Raw genomic sequence first — 21,829 nt, 5'->3', positions numbered from 1 at the left:
TAGTTTCCCCTGATACTGTTAGTAGTTGTAGTATTGATCCAGGTCTCCTTTCTACCTACTTCAACCAACATGCCTCAACCTATCGTCAGGCTACTCAACATCATAGCCTTAGCCGTTGTATCATATAGTGGATTGTCCCTTATTTTTTTGCTAGGGACAACCACTTTTGTACTGATATGTACTTCAGTGTACCTACCCTTATTTTTATGCTAGGGTAGGACACAATATGTTTGTATATTCACCATTTTGTGTTTGTGATGAACTTCAGTCACAATGTGTTTGTATATATTTGGAAATAATTGTAAATTGAATGATGGATTTCAGTGTACCTACCCTTATTTTTATGCTAGGGTAGGACACATGTTTAGTATATATTTGTAATTATGTATTCTAATTAAGTAAATCCCAATTTGCCTTATTTTACATGCATCTCTGTAATTTTATTTTACTTTACCAATTTAAGTTACTTTAAGTTTAACTAACATTATATTTATTTTACTGTTATAATAAGTTAGTTTAAGTGCTTAATTTGTATGCTGTATTTGATTTACTTATATTATATCCATCATTTTTAAACTGTTTTTCATTGTTTCCTTTTCCATCTTGTCTGTTTCTCTGGTACTCTTTCATAGGCCGACACGAGCTGAGCCAGAAAAGGGATTTGACGAAGGAAAAATCTATTTCTGGGTGATTGGCTCGTGTCGCCCTATGAAACCCCCCCTTTTTATTATTTTGTTTTGTTTTCCCCCCTTGCAGGACAAGATGTATTTACTGTTTTAATTAAGGATGACCGCTATGGGCGCTGCTGTCCGTGGCGTCCTCTAGTAGTAGTAGTAGAGGCTGCATCGCCCGTTGGTATCAGCTCTCTCTTGGGGGGATTCTGATAGGGAAGTTCTAATTGGTGTTTGTCTCGTGGTAGTGTTCCACACTCGCCCCTATATCATACCGACACTTCTTTTTAAGAGTGAGCGAGTCAGTTTTACTGACATTTTCTTAATTTTGTTTTTCTCTGGTAATTTTTAGGCTATTTTACCTAGAAAGAATGATATTAAGGATACTTTCATAGGGCGACACGAGCCAATCACCCAGAAATAGATTTTTCCTTCGTCAAAATCCCTTTTTTGTTCCTACACAAATATAAAGCTTCATTCTTTATATTAGGAGACTTACTCATTGGTGGGGGAAATCTGGGTGCTCTCTTAACTCTTAATGGACAGACAGCCTCATATGAGAAGCAATAACAGGTTTTGGGTGGTGGACAGATTAACTCATGGTGAGCATCAGTATTGCGCGCCAGCGATTTGTGGTAATTGGGTGGGAAAGAGGTTCTGTTACTTCTATAGCCCATAAATTCTCTAATGAAAACTTTTAAACTGGCTCAGATCAATGCAGCTCATGAGTTGTGCATCTCTTCCTCTCATGAAGCCTTTATTTATTTGTTCGTAAATATACCAAGGGGTTGCTGTTAGATTTAGTTCTTATCTTTTATGATGATACTTCTTATCTTTTATGATGATACTATGTCAGTTAAAGTTGTAATTTTGCAAAGAAATATTAGAAAAAATGTATAATCCAAAAAAAATTACTGCATCTTAGATCTCAGTAAATTTATGTAAATATTTTATAACATATGCTCAGTTACAGACTTTATTTCTTATGTTTTGATAATGTGTGAGCTATAATTATAATTTTATTTCAAGATAAAATTATTTATTAGAAAAAACATGTACTATAACTTGGTAAATCTCGATTGTCTTGTAAAGGAGGCTCCAAAAGGTGTTGTAAATAGTCTTCTTAAACTTCTCATGGAAGGTATGGAGAATTTTTTGGAATTCTTTTTCTTACACCATGTGCCTATCTTCCTCTTTCCAGTTATGTGTTTTTTTCATTTAAATTGGCCAACCTCACAGTTTTTCCCCAGTCTGGAATGCAGCATATTTTTTTAGCCTGGCTCTTAGGAGTGGTAAGTTTGCCCAACCTGAGATATCCCTCCCTGGTCTAAGAGAGGAGCAGAGAAAAGTGTTTAACATCGAAGGAAAGGCAATGAAGCTTCCTACACACTTCACCAATGCCAGGGCAAGAAGGAAAACAGTCTTTAGGGTCAAATTCCTATCTGACGACTATCTAAAAGGCTCCTATGGGTGACAACTAAGACTCTTCAGAACCAGAGTCACGTCCCACTCTGGGGCCTGAGTCCCTGGGGACAAGATTGATCAAAGCTCATCCCATGAGGATAAGAACTTTACCCCTTTAAGTCTCTATATTTGGTCTAAGGCATAGCTGTAGCCTTTAATGAACTGGCACTGTGAAAGGGTTCTCTCAGCGAAGGAAGAAAAGGAAGTCTGCTAAATGCTGAAGAGGTGCTCTGATAAGAGTGATACCCTGTCTACAACACCAACCACAGAAGATGGCCCATTTCCCCTAGTAGACAGCCACTGAGAATATGCATGGGTATCCAAACATCTCCCTCACAGTTCAGTGAGAAAAACCTGTTGTTCAAAGGAGACCCTGGTTTCTAGGTGTGAAGGGTCAGGGACCTCATGGCTTGGAGATACCTCTCCACATGCAGCTGGCATAACAGGTTGTTGCCGTAGGGCAAGCTCTCTCAGGATCTCGGGTAAGTAGAGCTAACGGGTCCAGATACCACGTGTTAGCCTGAGATTCGGGGTCAGCTGTACTCTGTTGATGACTTTCCAAATCATGCAAAATGGTGGAAAAGCATACTCATTGAGGTTGCTGGAAAGTGTCTTTCATGACTGCCTATGGGTTGGGAACGATCAAGCAGAATACCAGCAACTTCCTGCTGTGTCTGGAGGCAAACAGGTCTATGCTCAGAGTCACCCCCCAACCCCATATCTCAAGTAGCTTTTCCACTATACAGGTGAAAGACCCTTCAATCATTCCTATTACCTGTGTCTGGCAGCTGAGCTTTTCTATCACTATGTTCCAAGAACCTGGCTGGCAGCTTCATCAAGTTGGCTGTAGCCCACTTGTGCACTGGTATTGGCAACTGGTGTGGCAGAAGAGAAACTAGCCCCCCCTGCCTATTGACATATGCCACTACCATGGTGTTATCACTCATCAACACCATGAAGTGTCCCATCACTCAGTCCTGGAACTAATCCTGCGATGCAAGGAATGCTACTTTCAACTCCTGAACATTGATGTGAAGGTGCTGGTCAGCCAGGTTCCACAAACCTGACACCAACTACTCTAGGTGGTGTGCCCTACCCCTCGTGAGCTTCTCTTGTTCTATTGAAAGCATAAAGTCACCCCTCTCTGATGGAATCTAATAAGGAGCGATCAGTTTTCCATTTTGAACCAGGTCTGATGCATGAACCAGTTCAAAGGAAACTGGAAAGAGGTCTATAGCCAGTCTCCAAACTCCTGTTGCCTTCTCCACCAGGAACAGGCGGGTCTTAAAACCCAGACCGCATAAGACTTCTACAGCAACCTTCCTTTGCATCATTTCATCTCCCTGCTGGGTGGCAAGATCCTTCTGCGAACCAGGAACATAAGTATGAAACCAGATCAGATCACAAGTAAGGGATGGAGGAGACATGAAAGGGAACAGATATCCTTCCTGCAGGACGTCCACTACCCAGGTTTCTGCTCTGTGTTGTTGCCACATTGTTCATTGGCTCAACAGCCACCCCACCACTTATGGCATCTGGTGGAGATGAACTCAGCCCTTAGCATCTTCCTTCCTCCCTTCTTATCCTTGCCCCCTTTCCTAGGAAGAGGGGGGGTTCTGAAAGGAGCCTGGCTGGGCACCTTCCCTACAAAGGCAGAAGTCTGGGGAACTTGATGTGTAGCAGAGGAAGCCAGGGCCTTCCTCTGCCCTAAAGTTAAAGGACCATTCAAACCAAAAGGTTTGGTCACAGTGCCTCATGATGAAAAAGAGATCCTATGGACACTACCTGATGGGTAATGGTGTCACTGTTGTCAGTATGCATCCTATCCACCATGGTCTCTACCTCACAAGGTAGACTCCAGTCCAAGATGCCTAGAAAGTTGGAATAAAATGCATCCCTCCTCTACAGGACCAGGCTGGACCACACGTTTACTATCTGGTGGGCTAAGTAGGTAAATGCCCAACCTCCAGACAGCAGCAGTCTCAGGATGGAGCCATCCTAGTCATGAGCACAACCCCCTGATGATAAAATATGTCCAGCCAAGTGAGAAAGACTCAGAGTGGAGGCAATCTAGTGAGACGCTGGGCAAAAAGCGTGTCAGGAAGTAGCTTACTGGGCTGGCTAGACTGAAGTGAATAGTCTTGCCCCAAGACAAGAGAAATCACTTGGTCCAGGACCCCACCAGCAAACTTGGACCATAACAAAACCAATCAAGGGCTGAGGGTTTTTTGTGAACTCTATTCAGCCTTGATGATTAAGAAGTTATCTGCAGAAACAACCACAGCCCCTTCCTCTGGGTTATTGTGCAATGACCTGTTGAAACTGCTTCTGTAACTCAGGAGTATCAGAGTCCTGGGGAAGAGGACTCTCAGACTTCCTCTGCAGGCTTGCCGGTTTTCAAGCAGAGGTGGAGGAATGTAGGAGCGCCACCCCTGCTCGAGACAGAAAATAGAAGATACATTATGTGAGGAGTTACAGCATATGTAGGAGAGGTGGAGGACTAGTAGATATGGTGAACATCAAAGTTGTCATAGTCAAGGGAGTCACAAGCAAACAGGTGTCCCAATAGGAAGGAGAGAGAGAGAGAGAGAGAGGAGATAGAGAGAGACGAGAGAGAGAGAGAGAGAGAGAGAGAGAGAGCGAGAGGAGAGATGAGAGAGAAGAGAGAGAGAGAGAGAGAGATTATTATAATTATAATAGATTAGTTTATCTAGGACCTCTGAGCCTAATAAAGGCTCTTCTCGGGTTGGTTATCGAATGAAGTGAAGCCTCAAACAAGTTACCGGAGTGAACATCCTCTATTAACTCCCCACTGAATGATTGGTGTGAGATAACGAAGGAGAGACAGCTTCATTGGGAGTTGAAACCGTGAGTGGAAGTTTGTTGGGTGGCAGGAAGGTGCCAAAGACCTCCTTCATTGTCACCTGTGAAGTATTCCCCTCCAATGACACAAGAGAGGTCTTCCTAGCCTTATTCTTGGCTGCAGACTTCACCCACTGCTCTGACGGCAAAACCCCCAGCATACAGAACATGGATCCTTTAGATTGAAGAAATGTTTTTAGCAATATATACAGTGTAGTGAGTCAACTTCGATACTAGAATAGGAATTGCTTACAAGGTCTGTCAATCCCATGACAGTGCCTGATGGTGAGAGGTTTCCTCAATGTAGAGGAAGAGGATGTGTACAGTAATACCTCAAACTTATGTGAGGTTAGGCTCCAGAACCCCTCATGTAAGGCGAGGGTTCACATAAGTTTCATATTTCATGACAGTACTCAGAGGGAGAGAGAGAGGAGGTTGTCCTTACATTAATATGAAGAAGAGGGTTTATATATGAATTAACACACACACACACACACACACACACACACACACACACACAGTTCTTGTTTGATTTGGAATCTGAAATATAGGCAGCAGAAAGTGTAGCCTCCTCCCTCTTGGGAAGGACATTATATCCCGTGGGAGAGGGGGCTATATTAAACATAATCTCATCCTGTGTAACTCCCGATACTTCCAACGACGAATCAATGGAAGAAATGAAAGGAGACAGTGGTACAACTGACACAGAGGGAAAGCTTCTGGAAGAAGGGGTGGCTGAACCATCCAAATGAGAGGTGAAAAACCTCCCAAGTAGGACAAGTAGATACTCTTACGATGCTCCCTCTTCTTGTAGAACACTTCCACTGCGACACAGGCCAGGAACGACATTCCGGGCAAGAGTTAGTAACGGTACAAAAATTAGATCAGCATGTACTGCATGTAGAATGGGGATCTGTAATGGTAGCAGCCAAAAACCTGGAGCACAGAAATCCCTGAATGCCCAGGCACATGTGTTGACAAGGCCTAGAAGAATTGGAGGAAAACATGATAATCAAAGGCACAAACACACCGAAACAAAGAAATCAGGGGCAAACAAAGCAACTGGCTTGATGCATCATGGGGTTCTATGCCTGGTTGGTGACCAGCTTCCCACCTCATATACATGAGTTGCCAGATGGCAGATTCCTTGCTTTACACTCTTTGATTGTTTTTAACCAGTTTTACGCTGACACAAGAAGATAAGCCTATTGTTAAGACCACAGGTTTGTTAGCTTTGAAAAATACAAACTGATTAAAAAATTTGTCATTTTTCAGTACATATCCTTTGAAAATCTGTAGGCAACACTCCCCTTCACGGTCATATGTCAAGTCAATTGACAGTTACCCTCCCCCTCCTTACTTGGAAGTCTCCACAGAAGATTGGGGGAAAGGCTCTATGATATGTATTTAAAATTTTACATAATTTACTATACAAATGCAACAAGTTGTAACTACATATAGCACGGAAAAAAAAAAAAAATTAATACTATCAAAGTAACGTCACATTTATCTATGCAAAAAAAAAAATTGCTCTCTTCTCTTGGTGAGAGAGGGAGAAAGAAATTAAACATACCACTTCTGTAGGGTTTCTCAAGGATTCTGCAAATTTCTCAAATTGCTTAAGGGGATCGGCTGCCTAAAAAACCCCAAAAATATGAAACATATTCAATTTGCTGAAAAAAATTCTATGGCTTCGTAGAGCATTCAAGAATGTGTCCACGAAGTATTATGCAAATTTCGCCTTACTTTTCTAGTTATGGCCTGAAATGTACAATAACTTTATACCCACAAAACACAGTAGCGCAAATGATTTAGTCTGGTATAGTTTTTGTGATATATGTTACGAAAACTTCCTTTGAAATGAAATATATAATGTCAATAATAGCCTAATTGGCACCTTCCTTAGTTTATTCCTAGACAAGACAAAGCACGCATCATGAGTCATGAGGCTCAGCGTGTGGCCACTGTCCAAAAGTTGCCTATAAAACTTGCACGTTATAAGGTCGCATTTTTTGACGCTCTAGCCTTGACTGAACTCTGTGTTTTCTGCGGTGTTTTTAGTTTTTCACCATGCCTAAAGGTCCAAGACTTCACTTCATGCCTCTAGAATGCGGAAAAGCCAATTGGATATGCCCATCGAAGAAGTAGAACAGAGAATTCAAGAAACTAGTGCCATAGAGGGGAATGAAGCGACGACGAGAGAGAGAGAGAGAGAGAGAGAGGCTGCGCAGCAAATGGCGCACGCTATGATCTCTGCTGACCAAAGACCAACCACATCCACCCCTAATCGTCTCTTTATTCGTTCATCACTGCTAAAGGGCAAAGATATTTTAGAAGAGAAAGCAGTAGATCGGAGGCTGATATTATCAACGATAGTGAAAATAAATGATAATAATAAGTGAAGCAAGACTTGAAAAATTACTTGAATCACGAATACCAAATTGTGGATGCAAAGTAATTCCGAGGATCCATTTGGCAAGGGATGGATTTGAGACACTAGTACCAAAGATATGTCCTAAATGCAGAGGGAAAATTATTTTTAGAACCCGCAAAAGGCCCACCAATTTCTACAGAAGGAAGGAAGGCTCCAATTTACAAAACCCATGTGGCAGTAATCTATCATTCTTTGTTGGAAGATTATGGATTCGCGGGACTGAAGAGATTACAAGGAACGCTTGGTATAAACCAATGGGAAATAGCAAGTATTCACGCCATGTTAGATACCTGCTCTTCAACAAGCCTAGAACTTCAAGATAAAGAAAGAAGAAGATGAGTGTCAGAAAGAAGAAATTCCCAGAAAGAAAGAAAATTCAAGAATATGAAGCTGGAGGATTTTAAATAACCACATAACCTGGCGACAATGAGTAGTGTAGGCAACTATGATACCCTAGGAGGTATCTAGGGGGGACCAGGAGCCTAAAATTTATAATAATGTGTCTTAGGCACAAAGATAATCAATTAATTAATATTCCTATTCATAATAATTTTGCATTAATACTCAAAAATAAAAACTAAAACCATAAAATAATGGTAACACAGTCTTTTAACTTTTTTTATGTACCTAAACTTTGAAGGCCCATTTCCTCAAAACATAAGTTTTTCACCTTCAAAATGTATCTCCTCCCTTAGTATTGGACCCATCTAAATTGAAATTTCATATATAATATGGGAATATGGGAAAACATGGTAGATTTTAAAAAAAGCTGGGGATTTTTAATATTTTGAGTTTCTGATTTTTGGCAATTTTTTTCCTGTAATTTTTCCGGGAAAATTTCATAAAAAAAAAATTCATATCTCGAAAAATAATTGAAAAATAAAAAAATAAAAATCTTTCGGTTTATATCGTAGGTACATAGTGTTTTATACGTGGTTCAAATCTCATCCCTTAAAACCAAAAAGCAAGGAGATGCATTTTGAAAATGGCCATTTTAGGCCGAAAAATGCTCTGGCGTCACAAAACCTAAGGTAACTGAACAAAAAATTTTTCCCCAGAAGTTCCACTCAATATCCTTTAACAAACCCCCTATATATCAACAACCTGTCGTTAAAAAAGTCGGAAACCGGCCGATCCCTTAAGATCAAGATACAGGTAGTCCCCGGTTATCGACGGACTTGGCTAATGGAGATCCAGTGCCATAACAGGCCAGTTTTGTTTATCAGAATCATAAGGTGTCAATAATAGGGTTATGGCACCATAGCATACCCAAACGGAGGCACCATTAATCAAAACTTGGCGCCATACAACACTGTTTCGGTTAATGTCGGTTTTTGCTATCAGCATCCGCCGAAAAGGACCACCACCAATAACCGGGGACTGCCTGTAATTACTGTATTTTATTAACCCTTAAACGCCGAAGCGGTATTTTTAAAATCGTCTCCCGTATGCTGGCAGCATTCGCAAGTGAGCGGTGAAGCGGAAAAAATGTTTTTTTCAAAAAATCACAGCATGCTTAGTTTTTAAGATTACGAGTTCATTTTTTGTCATTGCCTGAAGTTTAGTATGCAACCATCAGAAATGAAAAAAAATATCATTATCATATATAAATATTGGGATATATGACAGCGCAAAAAAAATTTCATATGTAATTACAATATATATACAGTGCGCTGTGACCAAAACGGCTAAAGCTAATGAGTTAATTTTTCTTCGTTGTATTGTACACTAAATTGTGATCATTTTGGATATACACATTGTAAAATTATCAAGGAACACAGAGAAAAATTTTATCACAAAATGATGCATGAATTCGTACGCGCGGACGTAAAAAAAACTTTTCAAAAATTCACCATAAGTCGAAATATTCCCGTTTGTTGTAAAATAAGGTAATTGATTGAATATTACCAGAATGTAATAGTTTTAGCTTACAATTGCAGTTTTCGACCATTTCGGTCGAATTAAAGTTGACGAAGGACAAATTTTTTCTATTTATCGTTATTTATATGAAAATATTTCAAAAAAACTGATAAAAGCTACAACCATGAGTTGTTTTTTGTTGTATTGTTTTTGTTGTATTCTACATGAAATTGCGCACATTTTCATATATAAAACTTTATGTAACGGCTAATATCAAATGGTGCAAACATTACGACAATCGAACAAAAAATTTCTGATTTTTTTCGGAAGAGTTACCGCGCGGACGTAAGGAATTTTTTTTTTTTTTTTCATAAATTCACCATAAATCAAAATATTGTGCTAGAGACTTCCAAGTTGTTGCAAAATAAAGATATATGATTGAATATTACTAGAATGTAAGAGTTTTAGCTTACAATTACGTTTTTTTACCATTTCGGGTAGAGTCAAAGTTGACCGAAGGTTGATATTCTGGCACTTATCGTTATTTATATGAAAATATTTCAAAATTGATAAAAGCTACAACCATGGGTTGTTTTTAGTTGTATTCTACATGAAATTGTGCAATTTCCATATATAAAACTTTATGTAACAGCTAATTTAAAATGGTGCAAACATTACGACAATCGGACGAAAAAATTTATGATTTTTTCAGAAGAGTACCGCGCGGATGTAGGGAAAAAGTTTTTTTCATAAACATTACCATAAATTCGAAATATTGTGCTAGAGACTTCCAATTTGTTGCAAAATGAAGGTAAATGATTGAATATTACTAGAATATAAGAGTTGTAGCTTACAATTGCGCTTTTCGACCATTTCGGTACAGTATCGTTATTTATATGAAAATAATTCAAAACTGATAAAAGCTACAACCATGAGTTGTTTTTTGTTGTATTCTACATGAAATTGTGCACATTTTCATATATAATACTCCATGTAACGGCTAATATAAAATGGTGCAAAAATTATTTCAAAGTGACAAATTAAAATAATTTTTTCTGAAATGTGTCGCTGATGCTTTTTAGTGCGAAGAAAGAAATTTGCGCTTGCGCGCCTGGGTAACAATTGTAAACAAAACAACGCCTTGATCCGTGAGTTCCCAACATCCCCCAAGGCGCATGATTCAAAAAAAAATTTTTCGTCGACGTACGATACGTCCAATCGGCACCCGACAATTTTCGTCGACGTTTAATACGTCCAATCGGCGTTTTAAAGTGTTAAAGGGTTTGATCCATTTTAAATAAAGCACAACAATTCTATCACAGGAAAAAAAAACTAAATACCCAAAACCACAGAACATGAAGGAATGACGAAGCCAGGTGCAGAGAGCTGAAGAAAAGATGTCTGCATCTGATGGTGGCCAAAAGCAAAAAAAAGTGTAGACCGACAGGTGGGTGGGCTTCCCCCTACCTATCAAACTGTTAACCTTGTCAATAAGTTTATAACAGCGTTCCAGGTCATGTTCGCAAGTTTATCCTCATGTAGAGAGCTTCAGGTATGTATCTGTGTAGGAACAAACACTTGTACAGTGAACCCCAACAAACACTTGTACAGTGAACCCCCAGATTCACAAGGGATGTGTACCACATGCCCCCGTGAATAATTAAAATCCATGAATACTTACAACCCCCTCTAAAAACACTTATAACTGCCTACCTTGAAAGTTCAAAATACCAAATATTTACCTTAAATAGCATCCTGCATCAAATGTACCTTCAATTATTATCTTATTACTGTATTAATCTTCGAATTATATTGTTAATATCATTTCAAAGTCATCTTAAACATTAATACTGTTAGAAATATATACATACATGCTTCTAACCCTTCCAGACAAAACAGTACATATTTATTAATTTGTAAATTAAAAATCTTACTAATTCACTAAAGTATTTTCTTTAATGAATTGATATATTACTGTTTACATTATTATTATAATGAAAATTAAATAATTTATTTATACAAAACGCATACATCTCAGTACATGTGAGAGAGAGAGAGAGAGAGAGAGAGAGAGAGAGAATTATTGTTTTTATTTAATATTTAGTATTATAAAAGTTAATACGTACATTATTAATCAATACAAATATTTTTAAATTAGTAAATAAACTTTGTAATATAAAAATGTATTGTCATGAAAATCACATCAAAATATACTAATTAATGACAAAAAAGTCTGCTATTTGCAAAATTTTTTACAAGTAATTTATAGAAAGGCTCAACAGAAAAATCTGCTAATAGGTGTCTGCGAATAGTGAGACCCCGAATACAGGGGTTAACTGTACATACATACAATACTATGGTACACAAAATATAGTCATCCAACTTTTGCGCATTTTGAATTCAAGACCCCTCCAGGGCAATGTAAGTCATTAATTAGGTATGTAGTATGTCAGTGATAGCCTGAACTGTTTTGTAATAAAAACATCTTGAATTTTAGATAAATTACTAATTAATATCTGAATGAGTAATGTACTCATTAGTTAATGATGAACACATAAGTACCGATCATACGTATTTCCTAGACCTCAGCATCATGAATAAAATAAGAAAGTGATCCACTACCTATAAATAATCTGGATTATAAAACTGAAAACACAAAAACTCACTTAAAGTTCCACACTGAACTTCCTCAGTCATCAAAATAGGAACCCAGTCTGCTGGGTTGTTGATGCTGGAGTCGCCAAAAGAGGCAATCCTCAACAATGCATCATTTAGAGGAATAGGTCCCAAAAGCTTTGAAAGAATTTTCTCCTGCAGAACACTGCAGTCTCGATCAAAGTCCCGTTGTGAAACTTCAAGTAAACAGCCACCTCCTACGTCAATACCAAACGTCACTTGAGAAGACGAATCGCATCTTCCCTCTTTTCCTGGTGCAGTATCTTAAGCCAGTGATTAGGATCTGTGCTAAGCTGGATCGCTTCCTTCAACACATCTGTAAGTGGAGATAACAATTTACTACAAAGGACCAGACTTGTAAAAATTGCACACATACGTACAGAACTACAATACAACTTTTCAGACCTTCATACTTATCCAATACATTATCAAGTTCACTTTTGCTAGGCTACCTTTTCCAGTGTGATACACTTGTAGATAAATCTCTAAAATTAAATTTAACAGCACAGTTTATGTGGTATGACTGCTAGCCGTGGTATATCTTGAAATGTTCAAGCATAGGTATTATCATTTCTAAATTCTTACAAGCTAAAAGACAAAGTCTACTGCAGCATATATTGAATACAATACATTTACAAAACAGTGACACTAATATTTCAATCTCACTGTCATCTAGCCTAATAAAAGTTTTTGAGGGATAAGTTCTTTAAGTAACTCTTGAATAAAGTATCAGATGAGGAAGATTTCACCTATCAGTAACTTGCTCAAAACAAACAAAATAAATGTCAAATCAATATAAATTGGGTTTCTTAGCAATGACAGTTTTAGCAGTAACTTCTATAATTATTTTCTAGTGATTACAGCTTTACCAGCAACTTCTGTCATTATTTTCAAGTTCTTTGGAAGAACATCAGGGGACTCTACTGCACCACATTATTAACACACCAAAAGTATTTCAGAACATCCTATGTTCCCAGAATACCTTGTATCTGTTCCACCTCATCTCTTTTTGTTGGGTTGTCCAGCTACTTTCACTATATGGTTAAAATGATATTGTCATGATACAATAAAGTTTGTTCATACTTACCTGGCAGATATATATATAGCTGTATTCTCTGACGTTCGACAGAATTTCAAAACTCCCGGCACACGCAGTGGTCGGCCAGGTGGTTAGTACCCATTCCCGCCGCGGGGGGGGGGGGGGGTGGGAGGTGGGCGTCAGGAACCATTCCCATTTTCTATTCAGATTTTTCTAGACCACTGTCCCCTGAGGGGAGGTGGGCGGGTACTTGATTATATATATCTGCCAGGTAAGTATGAACAAACTTTATCATGACAATATCATTTTGTTCATGACACTTACCTGCCAGATATATATATATAGCTGAATCCCACCCTTGGAGGTGGGAAGGGACAGAATAGAAGGATTTTGGAAACAAATTACATGCAGATGATTGACATCTTGGTTCCTTACCTGTTAGCATAGCTGACTTCGTGATTACTGTCACCCAAGTCTGCTTCTGCTTTACTAGAGTTTCCAGCAAGGTAGTGACCTGTATAGCTGGAGAGTTCTAGATGATCTGTCAACGGGAGCGTGACCACAATGTGACTAGACCATTTTGACCATACCCTGAGGACAACGAAGCATAAAAAATACCACCTGACCTAGCCCAACTAAGTTAGTCCCATAACTTTTAGGCTAAATAAAGGGAAGTCCGCCTCAAGCGGCGACCCTACAACCATAAAAAACAACACCATAAATTAAAAGCACACCTATCCATTTTCTAAAGGATGGGAATCGTGCCGCTTCATGTCCCCATTACTATATCTGCGGAAATGTACGGTCCCAGCGAGTAGCAATTCTCATATGTCGCTTTCACATCTCTGAGGTAATGTGAAGCGAACACAGAGTTGCTTCGCCAATATGTGGCACTCAAGATATCACTGAGTGCCATATTCTTTTGAAAAGCAACCGAAGTCGCTATAGCTCTGACTTCGTGAGCTTTAATCTTCAAAAGACTAAGGTCACTATCTGGACAGGAAGCATGAGCCTCCCTGATGGTGCTTCTTAAGAAGAACGCTAGAGCGTTCTTGGACATTGGTAATTCTGGTCTCCTGACCGAGCACCACAGGTTGTCCGACGGACCTCTACATTGTTTAGTTTTCGCCAGATAAAACTTGAGAGCCCTGACAGGGCACAGGACTCTCTCTGGTTCTCGTCCGGTAATCTCTGATAACCCCTTGATTTCAAAGCTCTTGGGCCAGGGGTTGGACGGGTTTTCGTTCTTAGCTAAGAACGAGGGACTCAGAGAACACACCGCATTGTGTTCTCTGAAGCCCACATGCTTACTCATGGCCTGAATCTCGCTAACCCTTTTCGCTGTTGCCAAAGCGGTTAGGAAGACAGCCTTTCTAGTTAGATCCTTCATCGAGGCAGCATGCAAAGGTTCAAACGGGCTTGACATTAGAAATTTCAAGACAACATCTAGATTCCATGACGGAATTCTAGGTTGTGGAATCTTTGAGGTTTCGAAAGACCTCAAAAGATTGTGCAGATCCTTATTATTCGACAAATCCAAGCCCCTGTGCCGGAAGACTGTCGACAGCATGCTTTTGTAGCCTTTGATTGTGGGCACTGAAAGCTTGTCAATACTTCTAAGGTGTAGAAGGAAATCGGCAATCTGGCTCACAGAGGTCGTGGAGGAGGAAATATCTCTCCTCTTACACCATCTCCTAAAAACAGCCCACTTCGATTGGTAAACAGCTTGAGAGGATGTTCTTCTAGCGTTGGCAATAGCTCTTGCCACTGCTCTTGAAAAACCTCTCGCTCTGGCCAACTTTTCGATAGTCTGAATGCAGTCAGACTCAGAGCGGAGAGGTTTTTGTGATACCTCTCGAAGTGGGGCTGTTTGAGTAGATCGATTCTTTCTGGTAGAGTCCTTGGAAAGTCTACCAGAAATGACATGACCTCTGTGAACCAGTCGCTTGCAGGCCAAAATGGGGCGATCAGGGTCATTCTTGCTCCTTCTGAAGCCGCAAACTTCCTTATCACCTCTCCCAGGAGTTTGAATGGAGGGAAGGCGTAGACATCCATTCCCTTCCAATTCCGTAGCATGGCATCTATCGCTATTGCTCCTGGGTCGAGAACCGGGGAGCAGTAAATTGGGAGCCTCTTTGTCTTCGATGTCGCGAAGAGGTCTACTAATGGCCTCCCCCAAAGTCTCCACAACTCCCGGCAAACTTCTGAATGGAGAGTCCACTCGGTCGGAAGCAGCTGATGTTGACGGCTGAGAAGGTCTGCCCGAACGTTCTGCACTCCTGACACGAACCTTGTTAGTATCGTTATATCTCTCATCTTCGCCCAGAGCAAGATATCCCTCGCTATCTCGAACAGGGATCGAGAATGCGTCCCTCCCTGTTTCTTGATATATGCGAGAGCAGTGGTGTTGTCCGAATTGATCTGGACAATCCGTCCTATAATTCTTCCCTCGAAGAATTGCAGAGCCAATCGAATTGCTTCTAATCCTTGAGGTTTATGTGCCAGGACCTCTGTTCCCCTCCCCAGAGGCCTGACACTTCCTCCTCCCCCAGTGTTGCTCCCCAGCCTGTCATGGACGCGTCTGAGAACAACACTAGGTCTGGGCTCAGAAGCTTGAGGGACAGTCTTCCGATAGCTTGACGGGATCGAACCACCACTTCAAATGGTCTTTGACCGACTGAGAGATTCTCAAAATTTCGTTCAAGTCTTTTTTGTTCTTCCAGTTGTCTGCTATGAAAAACTGAAGAGGTCTGAGGTGCAGTCTTCCCAGAGAAACAAATTTCTCCAGCGAGGAAATGGTCCCCAGCAGACTCATCCATTCCCTCGCTGAGCATATTTCCTTCTCTAAGAAGACTGATACTTTTTCTAAGCATTTCAGCCGACGTTCCATGGATGGATAAGCTTGAAAAGCCACTGAATCCATCTGAATCCCCAGATACACGATGGACTGTGTTGGGATCAGATGGGATTTCTCGAAATTGACGAGAAGGCCTAGGGCTTTTGTCAGCTGTAACGTTGTGTGAAGGTCCTCCAGACACTTTGTCTTGCAAGACGACCGGATGAGCCAATCGTCTAGATAGAGTGACTCTTATCTTCAGAGTGACTCTTATCTTCGAAAGATGAAGCCATTTTGCTACGTTTTGCATCAGAAACGTGAAAACCATAGGAGCTGTACTTAGTCCGAAGCAGAGGGCTCTGAATTGGAAGACCTGTCCTTTCAAGACGAATCTGAGGTACTTCCTGGACCGCTTGGAGATCCAAGGACACCATCCAGTCCCCTGGTCTTAGTGTTGCTAAAACAGACTGTGAAGTTTCCATCTTGAATTTTTCCTTTCTTACGAAAAGATTCAGTCTGCTCACGTCCAGGACAGGTCTCCATCCCCCCGACTGCTTCGGAACCAGGAATAACCTGTTGTAAAAGCCCGGGGAAATCAATGATAGAACCCGCTCTACTGCTCTCTTCTCTAACATTTGATCCAGAAGATCTAGCAGGATCTGTTGTTTCGAAGTCTGGTAAGATGGTGACAGATCTATCGGTTCTGTGCTTAAAGGAGGTCTTGAGAGGAACGGGATCTTGTAACCGTTCTCGATAACTTCGAGTGACCAACTGTTCGCTCCTCTTATCCTCCGTGCTTCTGCAAAGAGAGAGAGTCTCGCTCCGACCGGTGTCTGAAGGGTAGATAAGTCATTTCTTTCCCTTAGCTTTGATGGGGCTCTGCCTCTAGGGAAGCTTCTCCCCCGAGTGGAGGCTCTCGAGGGAGCTCTGCCGCGAAAGGGCTTAAAATTCTTCCTGGAAACTTGCGTAGTCCGGGAAGAGGGCTGGGCAGCAGGACGTTTTGAGGATTGAGATAAAAGGTCCTGCGTTGCTTTTTCCTGAAGATTCACTGATAGATCTTTTATCACTGATTGAGGAAAAAGATGAGCCGAAAAGGGGGCGAACAACAGTTCTGCTTTCTGTGCGGGCAATACTGATTTCGATGTAAAGCTGCAGTAAAGCGCACGTTTCTTCAGGACTCCCGACGCAAAATGTGATGCCAATTCGTCGGAGCCATCCCTTACTGCTTTGTCCATACATGACAAAATACTAGATAATTCCTCTAAAGAAATAGAGTCTGGACTTCTAGACTGCATGTCTAAGACCCCCAGACACCAGTCAAGGAAGTTAAAAACTTCCTAGTGTCCTGTAAATACCCTTAAGATGATGGTCTGTTCCGTCATCGTCCAGGATACTTTTGCTGACAGAATTTAAGATCTTCTAGGCACATCAACTAAATTAGAGAAATCACCTTGAGCGGAGGCAGGTATCCTCAAACCTGCTTCCTCCTCCGTTTCATACCAGATGCCTCCTCTATGACTAAGTTTTGCGGGGGGAAGAGCAAATGAAGTCTTGCCCTTCGCCTTCTTGGATTCCATCCAATCGTGAATCCTTTTGAACGCCCTTTTTGTAGAGAGAGACGTAGCCATCTTCACAAATCCTGGCGTCTTCCTTGCCTTCGATGAAGATAGTTGAGAAGGTGGAGAGAGAGGAACTGGAGCTTGAAACTTATTAGGAAACAAGTCTTTCAAAAGGCGAGTCAGGGTTTTATAATCTGAAGAAGATGAGGCTGAAGACTCTTCTTCATCCTCAGGACCAGGGTCAGTTAAATCTTCTTCTTCCAATGAAACAGCAGAGGTGTCCTGTTTCGAGCGAGAAGAGATTAAACTCTTATTTCCCTGAAGAATTTTCGAAGAGGAGATTAGAGTATGTTCTCCTATCAGCGTCGAATTTCTATCAAGTTCCTGTAAAGGAACGTCATGCGGTGCGTCCTGGAGAACTCCCTCTTGACGAGAGTCTAAATGAGGCTTTCGTCCAAATTCTTGAAGAATCGATCGCTCACTCTTCTGAGGAGCGTCCTGCTTCGTATTTCTGCGAGCGTCCTGACTTTTAGGACGCCTAGCGTCCTCAAACGCATATTCATGAGCGTCTTCATTTTCCTCCTGGCGAGCGTCCTGACGTGAAGAACGTCGAGCGCTTAGCAAAGTCTTCTTAAATTCATGCCGTATAGCGTCATGACGTCTAGGATGTTTAGCGTCTTCAGAACCTGCATCGTGAGTTTCTTGTCGAGTAACCCGATGCTTGTGATATTGAGCATCCAGCGAAGCGTCCTCACGAGCGTCCTGAACAGTTTCACGATGAATAGGACGTCGTGTTTCTCTAACTATGCCTTTGCGCACCTGTTGAGGAGCGACATGATACGTAGACTGAAGCGCGCCATCAACGTTGTCCTTCGAACCTTCTCGATACCTAAATCTTACGTTCTGAGCGGTTTCTTGAAAGACCGCAGAACGAGAGTGCTGAGAAGAGTCTTTACGGGATTCTTGCCGAGCGTCTCGACACTTAATTGCTTTTGGAGGAGTGTCCCGCCGAGGAGAAACCTTGACAGAAGTTTCTCTAAAAGTTCTATGGCGCTGGAGACTCTCCCTACGTTCTCGACTATCAACTTTATCTTCCTCCGGTCGAACATTGCCGAAGCGAGTCCTCTGAGCGTTCTCCAACTCCTGACAAAGGCGACGGCTGCCTGTGCGGCAACTAACGTCTGTTGTTTTCGCCAATACTTCCAGAGGCTCTATCAAAAGGAGCACTAGCGCGCTCCTGAATGAGTCGTCGAGGTCTAGAAGGCGACGAAACAGGAGAGGGAGAAGAACGAGGAGAGGAAGAAGGAGAACGCCTGGATTTCTTGACAGGCAACCATAGATCCTTCTTACGATGACGTGATCTTGACTCTCTTTTAGCGAAAAATGCAGACAATTGTTGATGCATCGCCAGTAGGGTCACCTTAGACGGGGAAGATTCATATGAAGGACTTATCCAGTGAGAAGAAGATGGGCGAGGGGACACCCTCTTCTTTCTCTCAGGACTAAAATCAGGTAGATTGGAGGATAAAACCAGCTCCTTTTCACAAGAAGTCCTAACCCTCTTCTGCGGGATACCGTCTTCAAAGTCTTCCGGAGAAGAGCTAAGCGGAAGCCGCGTAGGAGGACGTTCCCGATCTGATAAAGCGTCCTCTTCTCTAAATCCTCTCTTAAGAGGGCAGGAAAGACGACGGCCGCCTGTGCGACGTCTTACGTCCTTACCGCTCTCGTCTTGAGAGGCCCTCCGAGAGACCCATCCTCGTTGAGGAGAAGACGTCTCGGAGGAAGAGAAACATTCTTTCAATATTTGAGCTCGCGCACGAACTTTGGCAGCCTGGGAATCGTCTTCAGGTACTGCCGAAGGGACGCCAGACCGGTGTTTAGTTCCCGTAACCCTCCTTCGGCTTACGACATGTCCATTCCCTATGTCCTGGGAGTCCGACAGAGGTCTCAGCCTGGAGGCGCTATAGGACCGGTTTGACACCCCCTCCACAACACTATCACTATCACTGCACTTTTGCACATTAGTTTGGAGCGCGAGCACTTTGATTCCAGGTTCCGAATCGACTCCATAATAGTAGTAAGGGCGTTACCTTCAGCAATCACTTCATTGCCCGAAGGCAAAATAACAGGATTAGGCGCAACAGGCTCTACATTTATGTTAGACTGCGGTGTTTTATCACCGCGACTTTTGACAGAAGCACTTCTGGAGGAAGACCTCCTGATTCTGTCACGTTCAAGCTTACGTACATAAGACTCATACGCCTTCCATTCAATATTAGTCAGAACCTCACATTCTTTACACCTATCATCCAATAAGCAAACATGCCCTCTACAATTCGTGCACACCGTATGAGGGTCTACCGAGGCTTTCGGTAGCCTAACCTTACACTCTTTCACACCGCACACCCTGAAACTAGTAGAACTAGATCCAGACATCAAGATCCAAGAACAATCCAAGCCAAATTCAAATCCAAACCACAATAGCGTATGCCAAGTCACAAAGCCAATTTCAAAAAACCTAAAGACAATCAGAATACTTAATTGACCAAAACAGAAGTTTTCAAAATCCTGAGCGGAGTTAATGGAAACACGTGTTTACACTACCGCGACAGAGAAAAATCTGAATAGAAAATGGGAATGGTTCCTGACGCCCGCCTCCCAGCGGCGGGAATGGGTACTAACCACCTGGCCGACCACTGCGTGTGCCGGGAGTTTTGAAATTCTGTCGAACGTCAGAGAATACAGCTATATATATCTGGCAGGTAAGTGTCATGAACAAACTTTCATTTACAAGTGAAATCTTTTGGGTCAGTTTCAATGGAAACTGTGACTGTGACTTGGTGATCAAGTGACACCACTTCTTGAGAACTGAATAATTTCCTACACACCTCATTTATAATTCCTTCTACTTCTAGACATGATTGTTGCTGCACCAGAAAATAGAAAAATATTAGAAACTTCTAAAATAAGGACTAGAATCTAAAAAAATATCAGCTGGCACCTTGAACCTGCAATGCTGCCTTAGTTTTTGAAAGCTTCTGCAAATGGGAGTGTTGGTGTCAGTAAGAGAAGATTAATTATGTTATACCTACATATGACAGTCATGCTCAGTACTCAATTCACTGCAATCTTGATCACAGATTCCAATGTTGTATGTCAAAAAGGGCATCTGTGAAATTCTTCCACTTATGTCATTCCTGTGCATTATTTTTCACAAAGCTCCACTCCATTCATATTCAGCCTCTAGTGTCATAGTCCTCATCCATATAGGTAAAGGTCTTCTAACTCTTCTGGTGCCCACTGGAGGCCCAGCTGACACTACCACATACTATTTCCCCATGGGTTATGTGAAACGTATGTCCATGCCCTCTCCATCTCCCTCCCTTTCATTATATCTTATCTGCATACAGAACTTCCTTAATCTCCCTCATCATTTCTCATCTCCATTAAACTAAATAAAATAATCCCCATAATGGCACACACATCTCAATAATCTGAATTTCAAATATGTACTCTGTTTATACTTAAAACACTAACCTTCTTCAGTGCGATTTTCAATCAGCTTTCCCATGAGCAGGGGTTTTCCTTGCACATAACCTGGTCTACCACTTCTCTCTAGCAGCGCCTCCTGCTTGTCACTGGACAGCCACTCAAACTTCACCTCAAATCCTTGGATCACTTGCCTCTGTGCTTCCGTCAAGTTGGCTAAGTATACCTTAGCCTTGACATACAGTATGCCTTGTGACCCGTTGTGCTGAAAGATGTACTTGATGCTTATGATGGCATTACTACATGTTCCATTTTTGTAAGATACACGAGGAACCACCGTTACAGGTCTATCCGAACATTCCTCATCACCATCAGCCATTATGTGGCAAATGTATGGACTTACTGAAACCACGTCATCAGGATATAAGTCACTGAAATTGCTCAGGGCTTCAATAATCTCACCAGGGGATGACAAGACAATACGTTGTGGCTCTTTCTTGCTTACTACATCAGGTTCTCCTGTTGTCATGTTTGCTGGCGTCAGGGTAGATTCATATACAGGAGTTGTGGCTGCAACATCTGTACTTTCATTACTTGTGGTCTCTGCTGTCGTCGTAGACAAAGAAGCATCTGATTCTGTCGTTGCTTCTTTACTTGCATTCTGCGAATCAGTGAAAAGGAAAATAACACATATTATGCTATGTATGTAGAGTAATCTCTAAATTATCTAGATCTTCATTACCCAAAATGACAAATTTTTTAAGACAATTTGTATTTTTCATAGCTACAAACCTGAGTCTTAACAATAGGATAATTTCTAGCACCTAGCTGGATCCAGTTAAAAAACAGATGAAAGCAAGGAAGCTTGTGATATCTGGCAACGCATGCGTAGATCAGGTGAAGGATGTCGAAGACCATTCACCTACGATCAAGCATCAG

At 41.4% G+C, this 21,829-nt stretch overlaps 1 protein-coding gene across 1 annotated transcript in view; it reads right to left on the bottom strand.

The window, feature by feature from the left end:
• Positions 1-21,829, bottom strand: part of LOC135207607 (tectonic-3-like) — a 118,965-nt gene that overhangs the window by 7,802 nt on the left and 89,334 nt on the right. Inside the window, 3 exon segments of the mRNA XM_064239476.1 lie at positions 11,958-12,227; positions 12,230-12,283; positions 20,939-21,551. Of these exon segments, the coding sequence (XP_064095546.1) occupies positions 11,958-12,227; positions 12,230-12,283; positions 20,939-21,551 (937 nt within the window).

This window comes from Macrobrachium nipponense, chromosome 32, assembly GCF_015104395.2.
Source record: "Macrobrachium nipponense isolate FS-2020 chromosome 32, ASM1510439v2, whole genome shotgun sequence".
Lineage (NCBI taxonomy): Eukaryota > Metazoa > Arthropoda > Malacostraca > Decapoda > Palaemonidae > Macrobrachium > Macrobrachium nipponense.
This window is presented reverse-complemented; position numbering and strand designations above follow the sequence as displayed.